At 38.0% G+C, this 18,087-nt stretch overlaps 1 protein-coding gene across 2 annotated transcripts in view; it reads right to left on the bottom strand.

Moving 5' to 3' along the window:
* Positions 1-6,384: 6,384 nt before the first annotated feature.
* The window catches only part of LOC126177146 (UV-stimulated scaffold protein A-like), a 126,205-nt gene continuing 114,502 nt past the window's right edge, over positions 6,385-18,087 (bottom strand). For both annotated transcript variants that reach the window (XM_049924418.1, XM_049924419.1), the window contains 2 exons: positions 7,431-7,579; positions 6,385-6,635 (listed from right to left, as the gene is read on the bottom strand). In XM_049924418.1, the coding sequence (XP_049780375.1) occupies positions 6,533-6,635; positions 7,431-7,579 (252 nt within the window). In that variant the 3' untranslated portion in view covers positions 6,385-6,532. The remainder of the gene's footprint in view (positions 6,636-7,430; positions 7,580-18,087) is intronic.

The following is an 18,087-nucleotide window of genomic DNA, read 5'->3' on the forward strand; positions in this document are numbered from 1 at the left end:
TTTCTTTAGCTTTTTTGCCCTGATTGTGGCTCATATTTGTAACGAAACCTATAGATATTTTACTCGAAGTTCTTAACATCTGACTAACAGAGCGAAGAAAGAGTCAACATACCTGACACCAAATAAATTACTTACTTTTATAGCTATGTCTTAAATTATGACAAAGGAGAAAGAAATTATCAGTATTGGAGTACTGGTCAAAATGTCCACTTCGGGGAACTCTGATTTTTTTCACAATTTCTTCCACGAGATAGGATATTTTTCTGTCCTATGATTTTTTACTCTTCAGTGATAATAGCATAAAAACAATAGACTATTTGTTCAGACTTCATTCCATTATGGATATGCATGGATGAGTCACTCCTTCCGTTCAAAGGGAGACAAAAGTAAAACAGTTTGTCCCAACAAAGCGAAATCATTTTGGAATCAAATGTTTTTGATTTGAGATGTTCTTTGGATTTCTAACTTTTGTTGCGGAAGTGACACAGATGTCGCCAAACACAATCTGAGTCTCTGGATAAGTCATCGCAACTCTAAGGGAGCCATATTTTCAGAAGGGGCATAAATTATTTTGTGATAATTGGTGCATGAGCCCAACATTCTTCTGTTGACTGTATGATGGGGCAATTGACGTGTGCAGCACATTGCGGGACAACGAAAAGGCATGCCAAAAATGACAGACAAATTGCAAAAAGGAGTAATGGCATTCAGGAATGTTTCAAAGAAAATGTTGGCAATGAAATAGTGTGACAAAAGGTATGTCTACATGCTGTCAAGTTTCCGTTCAGCAGACTAAAACTGTGGAAAGAGTCAAGAAAAGCACCAACTTGTACTGAAAAATTTTCTTCTGTCTAAATGCATTTTGTCTACAAATTGTCATCTGGTAAACTGCCTTATGCAAATTTCCAGTTGGGCTTGATTAATGAAATATTGGAAAAACACAGTTAATGAAATAAGTCCAAGTGGAGGTTGCAGCCGAATTGTCGTCCTGCAACAGGCTGACAGTTGGACTTCATCTTCCTGGATAATTGCCCAAGTACGAAATCAGACAAAAATTTGTTGTAGAGACTGCAAGCAAACGGTGTGAGTTCCTTGTTCAGCTATGTGTAATGAAGTCAAAAACATATCCCTGGTACTGATGTGTAAGTCATATCACCATTGTGTATAAAAATATTATGCCTATATATGCATATAAAAATCAAACATAAGCAGCAGACACTGTGTTTCACATTGACAAGTAATACATAATTTTGTGAACATTGTGCATAATATTACTGCAGAAACGGTTCATTTCTACCATCTCAATTCATGGATAATGTATATAATATACCTATTCTTTGTTTGAAATGGAAACATAAAGAAAACAAAGTTCATTTCTGCAAGTGGCAGGATTTCTTATACGGCATTTTGTACAGTGTGGAAATTATGTTACCTGATGTTGACCCAGCAATAATGATCTTTTTATAGCATGTAATGTAATTGTTGATAGTTTTCAAACAGAAAGCATACAATTAACATAAGAATTATGTTTATTTCTGCGATATCAATGGTTTCACGACAAAACTGAGTGTCATTTCACTACCTTTTTTTCTCTTCCACATTTCTGCTGCGCCAATGTAGGTACAAAAAAAAGTGTGTGTCATTATAATTCAGCAGTTACAATGGTGAATGTAGAGTATAATTCAAATATTAAATGTCAACAAAGTAAAATACCAAAGAATTAGCAAATAGTTAAAATAGTATCAGCATTTATGATGATGCTCTTAACTGGGCAAAATCAAATCAGGCCACATGCAGCTATGAACTGCTTGATCCAGTGGCCCAGCCAACCAGTAGCATCTCCTGTCCACTAGTTACCAGCTAAACGCAAGGTTCCCATCATGAAGGGTTAACAACCACAATGAAAAATAAGATTGAAGTTCAGAATGAATTTCAGAATTTATTTGAAGACAATAGTTCTAACGTAGTTCAAATTAATGGTTTGGTTCCGAGTGTTCTGCTGAGTTCTTGTTTCCATTTTATGCACAATATTTTGATGACTGACACAGCTGTCTTCTTCAGGTGCTGCAAGTTTTGTTGGTATGTGTACCTGCTGCCTGGCTCCAAACAAACTGTAAACTATTGTGCAATTTATAGCCCCGTTTGATTCCTGTTGCCCACCACACCCTTTGATGCTCTTTTGTTTCTCAGAACCCACACTCATTCTGTGAAATGCAAATTCTTTCGGCATTTTCAGCTCTGGTGGATGTGGTGGCCAATACAATCTTAATAAATTGATTGCCAGAACCCAAGCCTTGTTTGAAACCTCTGTCCCTGTTTATTAGGTTTTCTGACATCTTTATTTCGATAGACTCCTTAATTATGTTATCCCAGAAACTTGGTGTTTGTTCCACAATAATAGTTTCATAATATTTCATTTCACAATTATCTTCTAGGCAATACTAGGCAACAGCTGATCTGTTTGGCTTTTTAGTTGAGTTCTTTGCATCTCTCCTTGATTGTTCTGGTTATCTACCCCACATTAGACACTCCACATGTGCAAGGAATGTGATACACATACAGCTTTTGATGACATAGATTGTCTTTAACAGTACAAACATCACTTTCTATCTTAATTGCGGGAATGGAAAAACATTGGATGCCATATATCTGTACTCATCTTTCCGGATACTGGGCCAGCATAAGGCAGATAGGGAAGTCTTGGCTTCCCTTCCTTCGTCTCAATATCAACCTATATCTTACACAAACTTATTTTTGACTGCAACACCCTTCTAATCTGACTTGCTCATACAATGAACATTCTTGCTAAAGGGCTAATTTTGTGCCCATTCCAAAAATATTAGCAATAGCAGATTACAGCAGCTTCACAGAACATGTTGCAGCTTCTCTCCCAATGGAAGAAGCAGATGAGGTTCCCCACAAAACCTGTAGAGCACTCACCAAGATGCCAAAATTAAGCTCCAACATCTCCAAGCGAGAAGGAGTTGCATTGTAAAATCTCGGGAAGACAAGGAAACTACTTATGCCAGCTGACAAACGAAACGATATGATCCTAAAGTCACATGTGGCCTTCAGTAAGGTGATTTTTAATCTTCTGGTGTCGCCTACAGGCAGATGTAGATTCTATGAATAAAATCAAGAGGAAGATGACAACTCTCCTCAATGAGTCTACCTTGCCACATAACATCATTAAGGGTCTTAGAACATGAACAACAGTGCCACCACAACTACATGGCCTTCCTAAGGTACCCAAGGAAGAAATTCTTTTAGATGCAGTAGTAATACTGGTGCACCTACGTACCAGCTGGCAAAATACTTTAAACACATTCTCAGAAAATATGTGGGAAATTGCGAACACCACATTTGCAACTCTCCTATCTTTGTACACTGCCAGTCAGTTACAGCTCTGAGATACAGATATCATGGTCAGTCTCAATGCAGTCTTACTCTTTACAAGAATCCCACTTTTTTAATTCTTCGAACTAACCACAGAAAAGTTTGACGATTCTTTCACAAATTTCTTTTAAACACATTCTGACATCAACTTTTTCTTGTTCAATGGGACTGTTGGAGTAGACACACCAAATAGCTGCTTATAATAAGTAATCTTTATTTAAAACAGACTGTTTCAGCTTAATCGACATTTCCAAGTATGTTTTGATTGATGTAACATCCATATTGCGTCATTAGTGGACTGTTTCGTAACTGTCACTGCTTTATTAAGATTGTAAACGGTATCAAAATGTTGAAATTAAATGTAAGTTACAATGTGAGAGGAGTTTGACAGTTACAATCTTACGACGCTATGTGGAACTGTCAAACTGCAGTCACAATTAACATTTAATTTCAACATTTTGGCAATATTTACGATCTTAATAAAGCAATGACAGTTACAAAACGGTCCACTAATGATGCCATATGGACGTCACATCAATCTAGATGTACTTGAAAATTGTGATTAAGGTCAAACAGTCTGTCGTAAGTAAAGATGATGACTTATTATAAGCAGCTATTTGGTATATCTACTCTAACAATCATGTCGTTTTCAGACATATATTACACTGCTGGGCCTAAAAAAGAAAAATTGTTCAATGGGAGATACAATGTATAAAGCACTGGTGTGGTGATGGGTAGTCCTTTAAGACCCTCATAAAGATCAAATCTGTTTACTGAATGTGTTCTTATCTAACCATGGATTTGTCAAACAAGCCCATGCACATACTGCCACAGTAGGGCAAATTAACCTCACTTTTGAAGCAGACACTCTTTGCGTATGCTGAGTTTTGGAAATGTTACACTCGGAACCTGATGATTACATCAGTTTTCTGTAAATGAACAATGAAACTTTTAATAGCTTGTTTAGAGTTACTATGCCCTCACACTGCAAAAGAAGATGCAAATATGTGAAAATTTAGCCTCTTCTAATTGGTCCTCTAATGACAGTTAATTAAAATTCTGCAATGTGGGGACATACATAGTGTACATTGTCCATGGAATAATTGGAGAACTATTTTTTTTTTTTTTTTTTTTTTTTTTTTTTTTTTTTTTTTTTTTTTTTTTTTTTTTTTTTTGCTCTCCCACTCTGTGTTGTGTTTAGAATATTGATTTCCTTCTTAACCTCTTCTGTATAATATGTAGTTGGGAAAGATGCATCACCTTTACCATTTCAGTACTTGCCAATGCTATTTAGTTTTTATCCTTGACCAGTTTGGCAGGATACTTGGAACCACACCATTTATCATTCATGCCGAGAAAACCTGAGACAGTACATAGTTCAAATTAATTTCATCTGCCAGATCAGAAAAGCTAATTCTACCTTCCTAAAAACAATTTTTCCTTAGTGCTGTTGCCACAGAAGACTCCTTGTAGAGGTGAACTTCAGCAGTGTATGTTTTACTGAGTGATTAAAAAAGAAATAATATATTTCAGTTGTTAATTACAGACAAACTGTAAAAGATAGACACACACCTCGCATGTCACTGGATAAAGGAAGGTTCAAAGTTTTGACACAGCTATGTTGTAGTTTGTTTGTAACAACAAGGTGACTATACCACAACAGAAATCATTTTTTATGTTGGACTTTGAATGAAGTCAATCCATTGTTCATGTGCAACATGTATTCTGCTGTCAATTCAACAAGAAGACACCTCTGCAGAAGCGAATTTATGGCCGGTATACAAAATTATTGGAATTTGGTTGCATGAGAAAGGGAAGAGCACTGTTCAGCCACACACTTCCGATGAAAGTGTTGAGTATATCTGAGATGCGTTCACATGGACACCTCGGAAGTCCAATGGGCAGGCCAGGAACTTCAACTTCCTTGAACAACAGTGTGGTGTTTTCTGAAAAGGCACATCTATATGAAGCCTTACAAATTGCAGTTACTGCAGCAATTGTATCCTGGCGAGCATAACAAGGCATGGATTTTGCTTTTCAGTTCCCCAGGATGTGGCAGACAATACTTTTTCCAAACGACTCATCTTTTGGATGATTCAACTTTTTCATCTATCGGATAAAGTAAACTGCCATAATTTTAATGTAAGAAGTTGGGGGAGGGGGGGGGGGGTGTCACAAAATCCTAGCATCATTGTTGAATATGAAAGGGACTCATGAAACTGAATGTGTTTTGTGCCAGTTTTGTTCACAAAGTTCACGGAGCTTTCTTTTTTGTGGAGGAGACTGTGACAGGTACGTGTCTGAACATTCTACAAAATTGCTTGTTTCCTCAACTTCATAAAAATTCCAATTAGCTCATTTTTACACATGTTAATGCCCCACTTCACTTGCACCTTGAGGTGCAGCATTATTTTAACACCACCATCCCACAACGTAGGATTAGAAGAGGTGGACCGGGTCACCAGATCTCACACCTTGTGATTTTGTTCTGTGTGTACATGAAAGACCGTCTTTGTCCCAAGAGTCGAGAAACATAAATGTTGATGCTGTCAATTCAATAAAAAGGGATTGGTTGATTTGTGTGTGGAATGAAATGGCCTATCATTTTGATGTTTCTCAAGCAACACATGGTGCTCTGGCGAGTGTATAGCAAAGTGTCTGTGTGAACATAAAACTTCAAAACTTCCTCCATCCAGCAACATGTGCAATGTGTTTCCACCTTTCATAGTTCGTCTGGATTAAACAATTGAAATCTGTTCTTCCTTTTCGAATCAACATGTATATGTATGTGTAGTTTGTTGTGTTAACTTTTGATGTGAACAGTAATAGTGGACTATTAAACAGCCAATAAGTAACAACATATGTTTACAGCTATCAAGAAGGTTCAAATTTTGTTAAATTGGTGTATTTTATATCTTGAAGTTTATCAAGAAAGTGATTTATGGAACACGTAAAATATCAGGGATAACAGAGTAAAATGTATGAATATATAGATAGTGGTACATCCAAGCCGTGCTTTAATTTAAACATGTACATCCAAGCTGTGCTTTAAACATACAAAAATACAAATACTAAAATTAAATACAATCTGAAGTTCTAAAACTATTTATTTTCTTCAATAATATGCCATCTTTTTTCAGGCAGTGCCATACATGTAATGAAACTGATCACCATATTTGTCACGAAAACGTTTATGATCCAGCTGATCCAAGGCCTTCGCGACTTTCTTCATTGAAGACCTGCAACACATTTGCGGGAAAAACATAGTATTACTTTCGTTAATTGTGTGTCCAATTTTACTTTCATACATAACATTTGATCATTACAAATGTTTGAGTTTGGATGAAAATATATAATATGGTACGTTCTAAACTTCATAGTCTTGAAAGTAACCTTTAGTTAATGATTTTCTTTTGCATACATAATGACATGCTCATCTTTCTTCTTCTTCCATTGGTTTTCGAAACCCATGGAAGGAAGCAAGAATTTTAGTGTATGCATAATTTGTTAATGTAAAAAGAGGGATCTGGTAACTGAGTGATTCATTAAAGGCCTTCTTATGATTAATATCAACCTGTATGCCTTGTGTACTTTCCTGCATTAAATGTCTGGGGTAGTCACTGACAACAGGATGTGTTGCAACATTTCTGCACAGAATGCAGATATATGTGGCCTTTAGTGTCACTTTTAATTCATTTTCATTATTACCTGTATACATAAAGTAAAGTTCACTGAAACAGACAATAAGTTCTATGGGGGATATTAGACAGCAAATGTCTTACAAGGACTTTTCAATGTTTTCTCCAATACTTTAACAACTAAGTGGGAAGTACAGTTTTTAAACACATCTGAACACACTGAACAATTACTTTTATGTTTCTTAGAGCCAAAAATATACTTAAGGCAAAATGTCCCTTATAGCTTCTGCACTGATAAATATTGTTTTTTGCAGCTCTTATTTGGAACTGTCACAATAAAACCATTGTAATCTTTTCCAAGAGTGTAATTTTAAAGGTTCATCTTAATATACTTACTTCTTAAAAATCTTTCTTGAAAGGCGCTCATATGAAGACTTGCGTTTTTCACTTATATCAGTTAGGCCAGGAAATTTCTTTTTCCTTTCTTTTTTCATGCTCTGTTTTCTTCGCTTCTCTGGCATTTTAAGATCAATCCCTGTTGCCTCCTTAAAAATTTGAAAGAAGAACATTTGGTGTAGATAATACAATACTCAAGAATATTATGAAAAGAATAGTTGCTACTCACCATATAGTGGATATGCTGAGTTGCAGATAGGCACAACAAAAAGAATGTCACACAATAAGGTTTTCGCCAAAAAGGTCTTTGTCAAAAATAGACAACACACACATGCCAAAACTCACATACACATGACCACAGTCTTTGGCAACTGAAGCCAACAACAGTACAATAATCAACAACTGCTACAACAATCATTTCTGTAAATAACAAACAATGATTAATTTAATTCCTTGCTGCAAGTGTTGATTTTAGCAGCAAGACCATTTGTCTTGTGCAAATCTTGCTGCATTGTTTTTTATCTATTCCAGTTACAAGACAGCAAAAATCAAGTACCAATTTAAGAGTCTTTTATAGATGTTTAAAATTTAGCCATATACCATGTCCACTTGCTTCACATGCCATTATCTTAATTTCCTTTTTGTTTATGTGGATGTAAAAGCCATTAGCCAGCACTGAAGCGCCAAAGAAACTGTTATAGGCATGCGTATTCAAATACAGAAATATGTAAACAGGCAGAATATGGTGCTGCGATTGGCAATGCCAATGTAAGACAAGTGTCTGGCACAGTTGTTAGGACCATTACTGCTGCTACAATGGCAGGTTATTGAAATTTAAGTGAGTTTGAACATGGTGTTATAGTCGGCGCACGAGTGATGGGACACAGCATCACCGAGGTAGCGATGAATTGGGGTTTTCCCATACAACCATTTTACAAGTGTACCGTGAATATCAGTAATCTGGTGAAACGTCAAATCTCCAACATTACTGCAGCCAGAAGAAGATATTGCAAGAATAGGACAAACGATGATTGAAGAGAATTGTTCATGATGACAAAGTGGTGCAACCCTTCCGCAAATTGCTGCAGATTTCAATGCTGAGCCATGAAAAAAAGAGTCAGCATGCGAACCATTCAACAAAACATCAATATGGGATTTCGGAGCCAAAGGCCCATTCATGTAGCCTTGATGACCGCACAGCACATAGCTTTACGCCTCGCCTGGGCACACCAACACCAACATTGGACTGTTGATGACTGGAAACATGTTGCCTCGTTGGACGAGTCTCATTTCAAATGTTATCAAGCGGATGGACATATATGGGTATGGAGACAACCTCATGAATCCATGGGCCTGCATGTCAGCAGGGGACTGTTAAAGCTTGTGGAGGCTCTGTAATGGTGTGAGGTGTGTGCAGTTGGAGTGATATGGGACCCTTGATACATCTAGATACTACACTGACAGGTGACACATACCTAAGCATCCTGGTTGATCACCTGCACCCATTTATGTCCATTGTGCATTCCAATGCGACACCTCACCATGTCCAGATTTGCTACATTGTGGCTCCAGGAACACTCTTCTGAGTTTAAACACCTCTGCTGGCGACCGAACTCCCCAGACATGAACACTATTGTGCATATCTGGGATGTCTTGCAATATGCTGTTTGGAACAGATCTCCACCCCCTCAACAGATATCCACCCCCTCGTACTCTTGCGGATTTATATACAGCCCTGCAGGATTCATTGTGTCAGTTTGCTCTAGCACTACTTCAGACATCAGTCTAGTCCATGCTACATCGTGTTGCGGCACTTTTGAGTCCTCGCGGGAGTCCTACACAATATTAGGCCGGTGCACGTTTCTTTGGCTTTCCACCGTATTTCTTGAAGTACCTACCTCAATTTCTGACTTTGGTGATCACTGCTAAGTTTCCATATCATGCCGATTTTCTGTCTATGATTAAAAACTTCCACATCGAGTCACTTCAGTTTGCAAATTAAATATCAGTGTTAGCAATCAACATCCTGGTTTTAACAATTTATACCAATCTGACGGTGTTGACTACTATACTCTGCTTTACACACACACACACACACACACACACACACACACACACACACACAAAAAAAAAAAAGGGTCACCCTTTTATAGCTGTAATTAATTTCATTCTTCAAAAGCATAGTACTTGCATGCTTCTCATAACAGATATCAATTGAATCTCCAGTCATCGTTCTGAACTGTGTCCTCATTTTCAATTGGCCTAATTTCTCCTGGTCAGTTATAAAGATTCTCCAAGTACTATATTCATCTTCTTGCCTTACTTTCTGCTCCCATGACCTAAATACCTTTTTCATTTCTAATGACTGTGCTGCATCAGGTGACTGCTTTCAGTATATGTGCAGCACCTCCATTACCCTGGTACAATTTTATATTTATATATGACATCCATTTTCTATTCATTCTTTTTTATCTATTTTACATTTAAGTTTATTTCGTAAATGAGTAACCTGTACTGTGCTTGTTTACTTTAATCATTTTTTACTTTTTAATAATTTCTTTATCAGTTGTAGTATCTCACGAGTATCAAATGCTGCCTCTTGTTTGCTTTTTTAAAAGTACTAACTTTTCTGTTGCATTTACTATAACAATTTTGCGGTCTTTACATCAGCTTTCCACACTATTATAGTGTGCATCACACAAGAGGTAGCTCTGTGCAGACAAAGAGCAATAAGGAAGTGTGGAGAGGATCAGGTTTGCTTGATGTATGGTAGCAGAGGTGGGGAAGATGCCAACCACATTACCAAACCATGTTGCTGTGATCAGCAATCATGCTCATATGGTTATGGTACATCATATTATATATACAAGAAATGTAACAAATGTTTCATTAGATTTTTATCGAGCTATTATAAGACAATCATATCCTAGAGAAAAATACTTACAATACTGTCCAAATCGCTCTAAAAAGACAAATATCATTGTGAAAAGTTGTACATAAACACCTCACAATTTTGTGTCAGCTGTTGCACAGCTAGAAAGACAGACTGAGCCTGACAAAAGATGCAGCAGAGCTGACATATTTTTGTGAAGATGTTAAGCATAATTTTTTACAATGATATTTGTCATTTTAATATTATTTGTACTGTATTATAAGAGAAACTACCATACATTAACCTATTGTTACGAACTTGAATGGCGTGTTACAGATTGTCTTACATGTTTAAGTAAATCCTATTGGCTGCCAGCAGTTAATGGAAGGAGACTGTACAGAATGGCTAAAACTGTGCTGCTTTCTGATGAGATGTGAAATAGAATTCCTTGGAGTATAATTATTTACTTTGTTGCATTTTACAAAGCAGTCTTGAGTTTTTGGTTCACTGGACGTGCCTAGCCTCCAGCATTCCAGGAGCTTTATCGTTAATCACTCGAATTTTAACTGCCATTTCATAATAACTAGTTTACGATTACCGTATTTACTCGAATCTAAGCCGCACTCGAATCTAAGCCGCACCTGAAAAATGAGACTCGAAATCAAGGAGAAAAAAAAATTCCCGAATCTAGGCCGCACCTGAAATTTGAGACTCGAAATTCAAGGGGAGAGAAAAGTTTTAGGCCACACCTCCAAATCGAAACAAAGTTGGTCCATTGTAATATGAGACACAATTTAGGTCGAATGAATGACAATACAGCTACAGTAGTTTGGTTCGAGTCATAAGCTTAGCAGTTAAGCTTTGCCACGTAGCCATTGCTATGCGTCAGGCGCTCCGTCCGTATTTATACGGGTACCCTTCCTTTTTCACGTGCTTCGTCTGGTTTGAATCGATTGCCTATTTTGCTTTGATCTGATAAGTGCCTTTTTCTTTGTTATAAGTGTTTGCGTCACTCTTAAGCTGAAAATGCATTACTGCACTATGTCATGCATTGTTTGTCACATTCTGATAGTGCGTGTTTAAGGCCTGTCGCGGCTCGCGGCATGGCTTGCTTTTGTGCGCGCTACCGCCGCGTACAATTAAAACAAAAAAGAGAGGAATCGTCTCATTAGCGAAACAATGGCAAGAGACTGCTATTTGTTGTTACTTACACTGCTGCTTTCTTTGATAATGATCAACAAGAATCAAATAATAGACTGCGTATGATAGAACATGTTCTGAACGAGAGTTTGGTGAAAATTTTTCTCCGTTTGAAAATCTTTGCGGCCGCTTCTTTATTAGATCAAATTCTGCACAGAAATTAGAGTCAACTTAGATTTAAAAATCTTGTCACTTGCCGTGCTTCATTTCAGACTGTATCATTATTAGGCATAAGAATAATACGAATATAAACATGACACGATACGTATATTCTTCCGCGTTTGCTGTTGTCTCACTCTAGTTTCGTAGTTTATTAGGCAGACAGAATTTAAATGAGATAGCAGCATAATGGTAAGACAGAGATTTAGGAACCAGGTTTTAAATTGTAAGACATTCCCAGGGGCAGACGTGGACTCTGACCACAATCTATTGGTTATGACCTGTAGATTAAAACTGAAGAAACTGCAAAAAGGTGGGAATTTAAGGAGATGAGACCTGGATAAACTGAAAGAACCAGAGGTTGTACAGAGTTTCAGGGAGAGCATAAGGGAACAATTGACAGGAATGGGGGAAAGAAATACAGTAGAAGAAGAATGGGTAGCTTTGAGGGATGAAGTAGTGAAGGCAGCAGAGGATCAAGTAGGTAAAAAGACGAGGGCTAGTAGAAATCCTTGGGTAACAGAAGAAATATTGAATTTAATTGATGAAAGGAGAAAATATAAAAATGCAGTAAGTGAAGCAGGCAAAAAGGAATACAAACGTCTCAAAAATGAGATCGACAGGAAGTGCAAAATGGCTAAGCAGGCATGGCTAGAGGACAAATGTAAGGATGTAGAGGCTTATCTCACTAGGGGTAAGATAGATTCTGCCTACAGGAAAATTAAAGAGACCTTTGGAGAAAAGAGAACCACTTGTATGAACATCAAGAGCTCAGATGGAAACCCAGTTCTAAGCAAAGAAGGGAAAGCAGAAAGGTGGAAGGAGTATATAGAGGGTCTATACAAGGGCGATGAACTTGAGGACAATATTATGGAAATGGAAGAGGATGTAGATGAAGATGAAATGGGAGATACGATACTGCGTGAAGAGTTTGACAGAGCACTGAAAGACCTGAGTCGAAACAAGGCCCCCGGAGTAGACAACATTCCATTGTAGCTACTGACGGCCTTGGGAGAGCCAGTCCTGACAAAACTCTACCATCTGGTGAGCAAGATGTATGAAACAGGCGAAATACCCTCAGACTTCAAGAAGAATATAATAATTCCAATCCCGAAGAAAGCAGGTGTTGACAGATGTGAAAATTACCGAACAATCAGTTTAATAAGCCACAGCTGCAAAATACTAACACGAATTCTTTGCAGACGAATGGAAAAACTGGTAGAAGCCGACCTCGGGGAAGATCAGTTTGGATTCCGTAGAAATGTTGGAACACGTGAGGCAATACTGACCTTACGACTTATCTTAGAAGAAAGATTAAGGAAAGACAAACCTACGTTTCTAGCATTTGTAGACTTAGAGAAAGCTTTTGACAATGTTGACTGGAATACTCTCTTTCAAATTCTAAAGGTGGCAGGGGTAAAATACAGGGAGCGAAAGGCTATTTACAATTTGTACAGAAACCAGATGGCAGTTATAAGAGTCGAGGGACATGAAAGGGAAGCAGTGGTTGGGAAGGGAGTAAGACAGGGTTGTAGCCTCTCCCCGATGTTATTCAATCTGTATATTGAGCAAGCAGTAAAGGAAACAAAAGAAAAATTCGGAGTAGGTATTAAAATCCATGGAGAAGAAATAAATAACGTTGAGGTTCGCCGATGACATTGTAATTCTGTCAGAGACAGCAAAGGACTTGGAAGAGCAGTTGAACGGAATGGATGGTGTCTTGAAGGGAGGATATAAGATGAACATCAACAAAAGCAAAACGAGGATAATGGAATGTAGTCGAATTAAGTCGGGTGATGTTGAGGGTATTAGATTAGGAAATGAGACACTTAAAGTAGTAAAGGAGTTTAGCTATTTGGGGAGCAAAATAACTGATGATGGTCGAAGTAGAGAGGATATAAAATGTAGACTGGCAATGGCAAGGAAAGCGTTTCTGAAGAAGAGAAATTTGTTAACATCGAGTATAGATTTAAGTGTCAGGAAGTCATTTCTGAAAGTATTTGTATGGAGTGTAGCCATGTATGGAAGTGAAACATGGACGATAAATAGTTTGGACAAGAAGAGAATAGAAGCTTTCGAAATGTGGTGCTACAGAAGAATGCTGAAGATTAGATGGGTAGATCACATAACTAATGAGGAAGTATTGAATAGGATTGGGGAGAAGAGAAGTTTGTGGCACAACTTGACCAGAAGAAGGGATCGGTTGGTAGGACATGTTCTGAGGCATCAAGGGATCACCAATTTAGTATTGGAGGGCAGCGTGGAGGGTAAAAATCGTAGGGGGAGACCAAGAGATGAATACACTAAGCAGATTCAAAAGGATGTAGGTTGCGGTAGGTACTGGGAGATGAAGAAGCTTGCACAGGATAGAGTAGCATGGAGAGCTGCATCAAACCAGTCTCAGGACTGAAGACCACAACAACAACAGCAGCAAACACGAAAGAATACATGGAAAAATGTTTATATTCGTATTATTCTTATGATGAAGAGAATACTGTATGTGATTCAAATTTCATCAGGTTCCTATTAGCAACCATCTCTTCTCACAGATAGGAAAAAATTCAGAACGTGGAGTTGGCCATATTGACAAACATCCCAAACAGTCTTGCCAGTCAGATTTTCGTAGTACACTGAAATTGTGCTACATTCGAAGATGAACAATACGGAATTTGTATTTACTTCGTTGGATAATGTATGAAAATGCAGTGGTCGAAACTCGCGGCGGAGAAAAAAAACTCGTCTTCCACTTTTTTTTAAATTTATTTACTGACTCAGAGGTTTTGGCGCCAGTATTTATCTTTGTGCCTACAAAGTATGCCTGTGTCGCGCTACATATATTCGACGGCAGAAGTTAGTGGTGGCGGCACGTACCAACATCTTTCATAACTTCCGCTTGCTTTGCACTCGATTCTAAGCCGCAGACGGTTTTTTGGATTACGAAAACCGGAAAGAAAGTGCGGCTTAGATTCGAGTAAATACGGTACTGTGTCTGTCAACTCTTGAATAATTATTGCAGTCCTTTACTCGATTCCTCCTTTGTGTTTTAACAAAATATAGTCAATCAGTTATATTCCTTGATCCCATAGCATTGTGTATGCACACTTTCTTCAGGAGGGGCACTCAAAGTGATAATTTTTGACAGCAAACTCGTCTACAATACAGAACTCTTTTTACTCTTCTCTTTTTGCCTGCCTTTAACCAATGACTACATTTCATTCTCCTCCCATTTGTCATATTTTACATGTTTATTAACATTATGACAAATAACTTTAAATACACTGTCATCCACATCAGTGGTTCACACGTATACTTATATGATCACAATGTCTCTTTGATATCCATTCAATTTCATCATCACTATTCTTTTTGGTTACTGCAGATAACACTTGACCACTAATTTTCTTATTCATTATTATGCCTACTCCTGTTCTACAATAGCTCTATTATTCCCACTCAAAATATCTCCTCTTTCAGTCTACAGATGATTGTAGAACAGTACTGTGCATCTCACTGGTTCCTAAAATATTTACCTGCATCCTTTAAATTTCTCCATTTAGATATTCTAGTTTCCCAGACTTACTTAAGATTCTAATAACCCTTGTGACCAGTTTTATTACCATTCTTTGTTTGTCTGATTGCCCTTTCTGAGCAGAGACCTTTATTTGTGTGTTAAACAAACAGATGACTACGTGTTGAAACAAATATAGTAGGAAAGTTCTGTTAGAGTGACCTACGAATGGAGCACGATAGCTCAGTCACTGAAGAACACTATGAACAACATACTAAAATCCTCACCGGTGGGGTGCGAGCATTGGGATGGGGGAGCATTTAAAGGGGAAACTGCCACTTCTAGTGAAAACGTTTCTCCAAACAAAGTTAGTCAATAAATTTTTTCTGGGTTTGTGACTGCACTGTCAATATGTAAAACTAGCAACGTTTCGTTCACTGTTGCAAGTGACCTCCTTCCGCTCGCCGATTTCCACCCGTCACAAGCAGTAATGCAAACACCAATCAAAATGTTGAGTCTCCACCAATGAAAAGAAATAATAAAAACACCAATAAAGAACTTCGAATGCCCTTCCCCTTCATCCTTAACATCCTATCAGAATTAGATAATAGCCACGTCTGCATGTATATAAGAAACAAAGGTTTCTCATTTGGCAGTAAACCAAAACACTCCAAAGGAGTTCACTTGCAATAGTGACCGAAATGTCGGTAGTTTTAATACTGACAATGCGGTCACAAACCCAGAAAAATTTTATTAACTGTGACAATGGCCGTGGAAGTCTATGTTCATATTTAAAATATATATATAAAAAAAAAATACGGTTCATTGTTAGGTGAAATGGGTTAAGAACAAATATTAAATGGGTGAACAATGTCTAAGTGCACTAGGAGCCATCTTAAGGGATAAATTATGTTCTGGGGGTGTAACAGAGTGAAGGGTAGAAGCGAGGGGGAAGATAGATCGCCTGATTGTGGTCGTGCTCTTCTCTTCAACAAACATCTGCAAACTGAAGAATGGCTAGTGATTCCCCACTCTTATCTGAACCACTACATCACGAGAAGGAACAATAGGGTGTTTCACACACTTATACTGATCCTTCATAGTATGCCTTATGAATCACTGGTGACACAGTGCACAGAGATGCCCAGGGGGTGTTTATTTTCCACAAAGTGCATTAACACTACAGGAATGCAGATATGAGCTTCTATAGTGTGTTTCAAATTAGTTGCGACTTTTGATGTTTGGCTCACCGGAGGGGACGTGACACTGTTGCCTAGGTAACACCAATGGTGAGCCGGCTTTTCCTACCACGCCCCCAGTGGTATAGTTAGTAAAGCACCCTTGTTGCCATGCCATGGGTGAACAGAACCATGTGGTGTTGTGTGTTACATGCATATCTGCGTTCATCAGCTCTCGTTGTAAGATGGTTATTTTCTGACTTTGAAGTGTTCTGCAGCCATCAGGTACTGTGAATAAGTGTTTTGTGTTGGCGTTACATTAATAACAATTGTGTAGTACATCTGAACATGAAGTTTGCTTTAAAAGTTGTAGTCCAAAAACTCGTTCACCAGCTATGAAGATAATGTTCTTGTGCAAAATATTCCTCCAAATCTGGCAATAGTAATAGACAATGCACCATACCACTCTGTTGTGATTGATATAGCTCCAAGAATGAAATGTTCACAAAAGAAGCCATTACAAATGTTACACCACAGGACTGGTCTCGAGGGGTGAGTGGTTCGCCATACCAAGACGGTAGTTGAGGAGTGGGATTAATGAAGGTCTGGGGTGAGTTTTGAGTAATACATAACTTCTCTTGTGACCATGTTAAAATCTCCTTCTTTTGCCAAAACACACCAGAGCGTCCCTAACATTCCAATGTAGTTGAAAAAGAAATTGAGACATTGCTGAAACTAGCAATTGAGGTTAAGGACAGGTCAGTAGTTTACGAAAAAGCCCATTCTCAATATAAAAATCAACGAGTAAATTCTTCACTTAGACTGTTGCAAGACCCACAACAATTCTTGCTTCACCAGCTATCAATGGTCTTTAAAAATTAAATTATTTCATCGCAAAAAATCTGTAGATGGGAATTTTCACATATTACTCATATGGCAAAATACTCTCCTCTTTGCATGCTATCATTTGCCAAAAATCTTGTTTTGATATCTCAGACTGTTTGTGGGATATGAGGGATTTGGGAGTATTTCATTCTAGCTTTTTCACTAGATGCATGCATTTGTGACAGAGCACTCTTTACATACATTCCATTTTCTCGAGACTGGAGACAGATATAGATATCCTTCCAAGTTCAAAGAATAGCTCAGTATGTTATCTACATTTCATACACAGCAACATATGTCTTAAAACATGCACCCAATGCAAATTCATAGTGACCCTTGTTTTTGACTGCAAACTTTAAGAATTTAATGCAGTAGGTTATCTGATATCGAAATATCGCACTAACTATGACCTTTAGCGATGTGACAGGTAGTTCATCATTAAGCTGATGAACTAGGCTATAAGATGTGCAAGAATCAGAGTGTTTTACCCAATAGTTTCTTTAACGTTGTTTGAGGAAGATAACAGATCAGCCAGCTTGGGCGGTTTGCTGTTCCCGCAGTCAAGCGAGCCTGACAGGTACTGCACAGAGTAGGCTAGCTGATGTACTGTGGTCAGCAGCTGACGTACTCCCTCAGTGCACGCTGGCAACTGTGCTTCCCTCCACTCGCTCCATACGGAACCGTCAAAAGTCGCAACTAATTTTAAACGCACTATAATAATATTAACACAAGAAATTTATGTGGACAAAATGTAAGCAAACTGTTCTACAGTTACCTGGGTCATCTGGAGTCTCCTGTCTACCACCAGCTTTTCTGAATTACACACATGGAAGTTGGAAGTTATCCTTACAACAC

The sequence above is a fragment of the Schistocerca cancellata genome, chromosome 3 (assembly GCF_023864275.1).
Source record: "Schistocerca cancellata isolate TAMUIC-IGC-003103 chromosome 3, iqSchCanc2.1, whole genome shotgun sequence".
Taxonomy (NCBI): domain Eukaryota; kingdom Metazoa; phylum Arthropoda; class Insecta; order Orthoptera; family Acrididae; genus Schistocerca; species Schistocerca cancellata.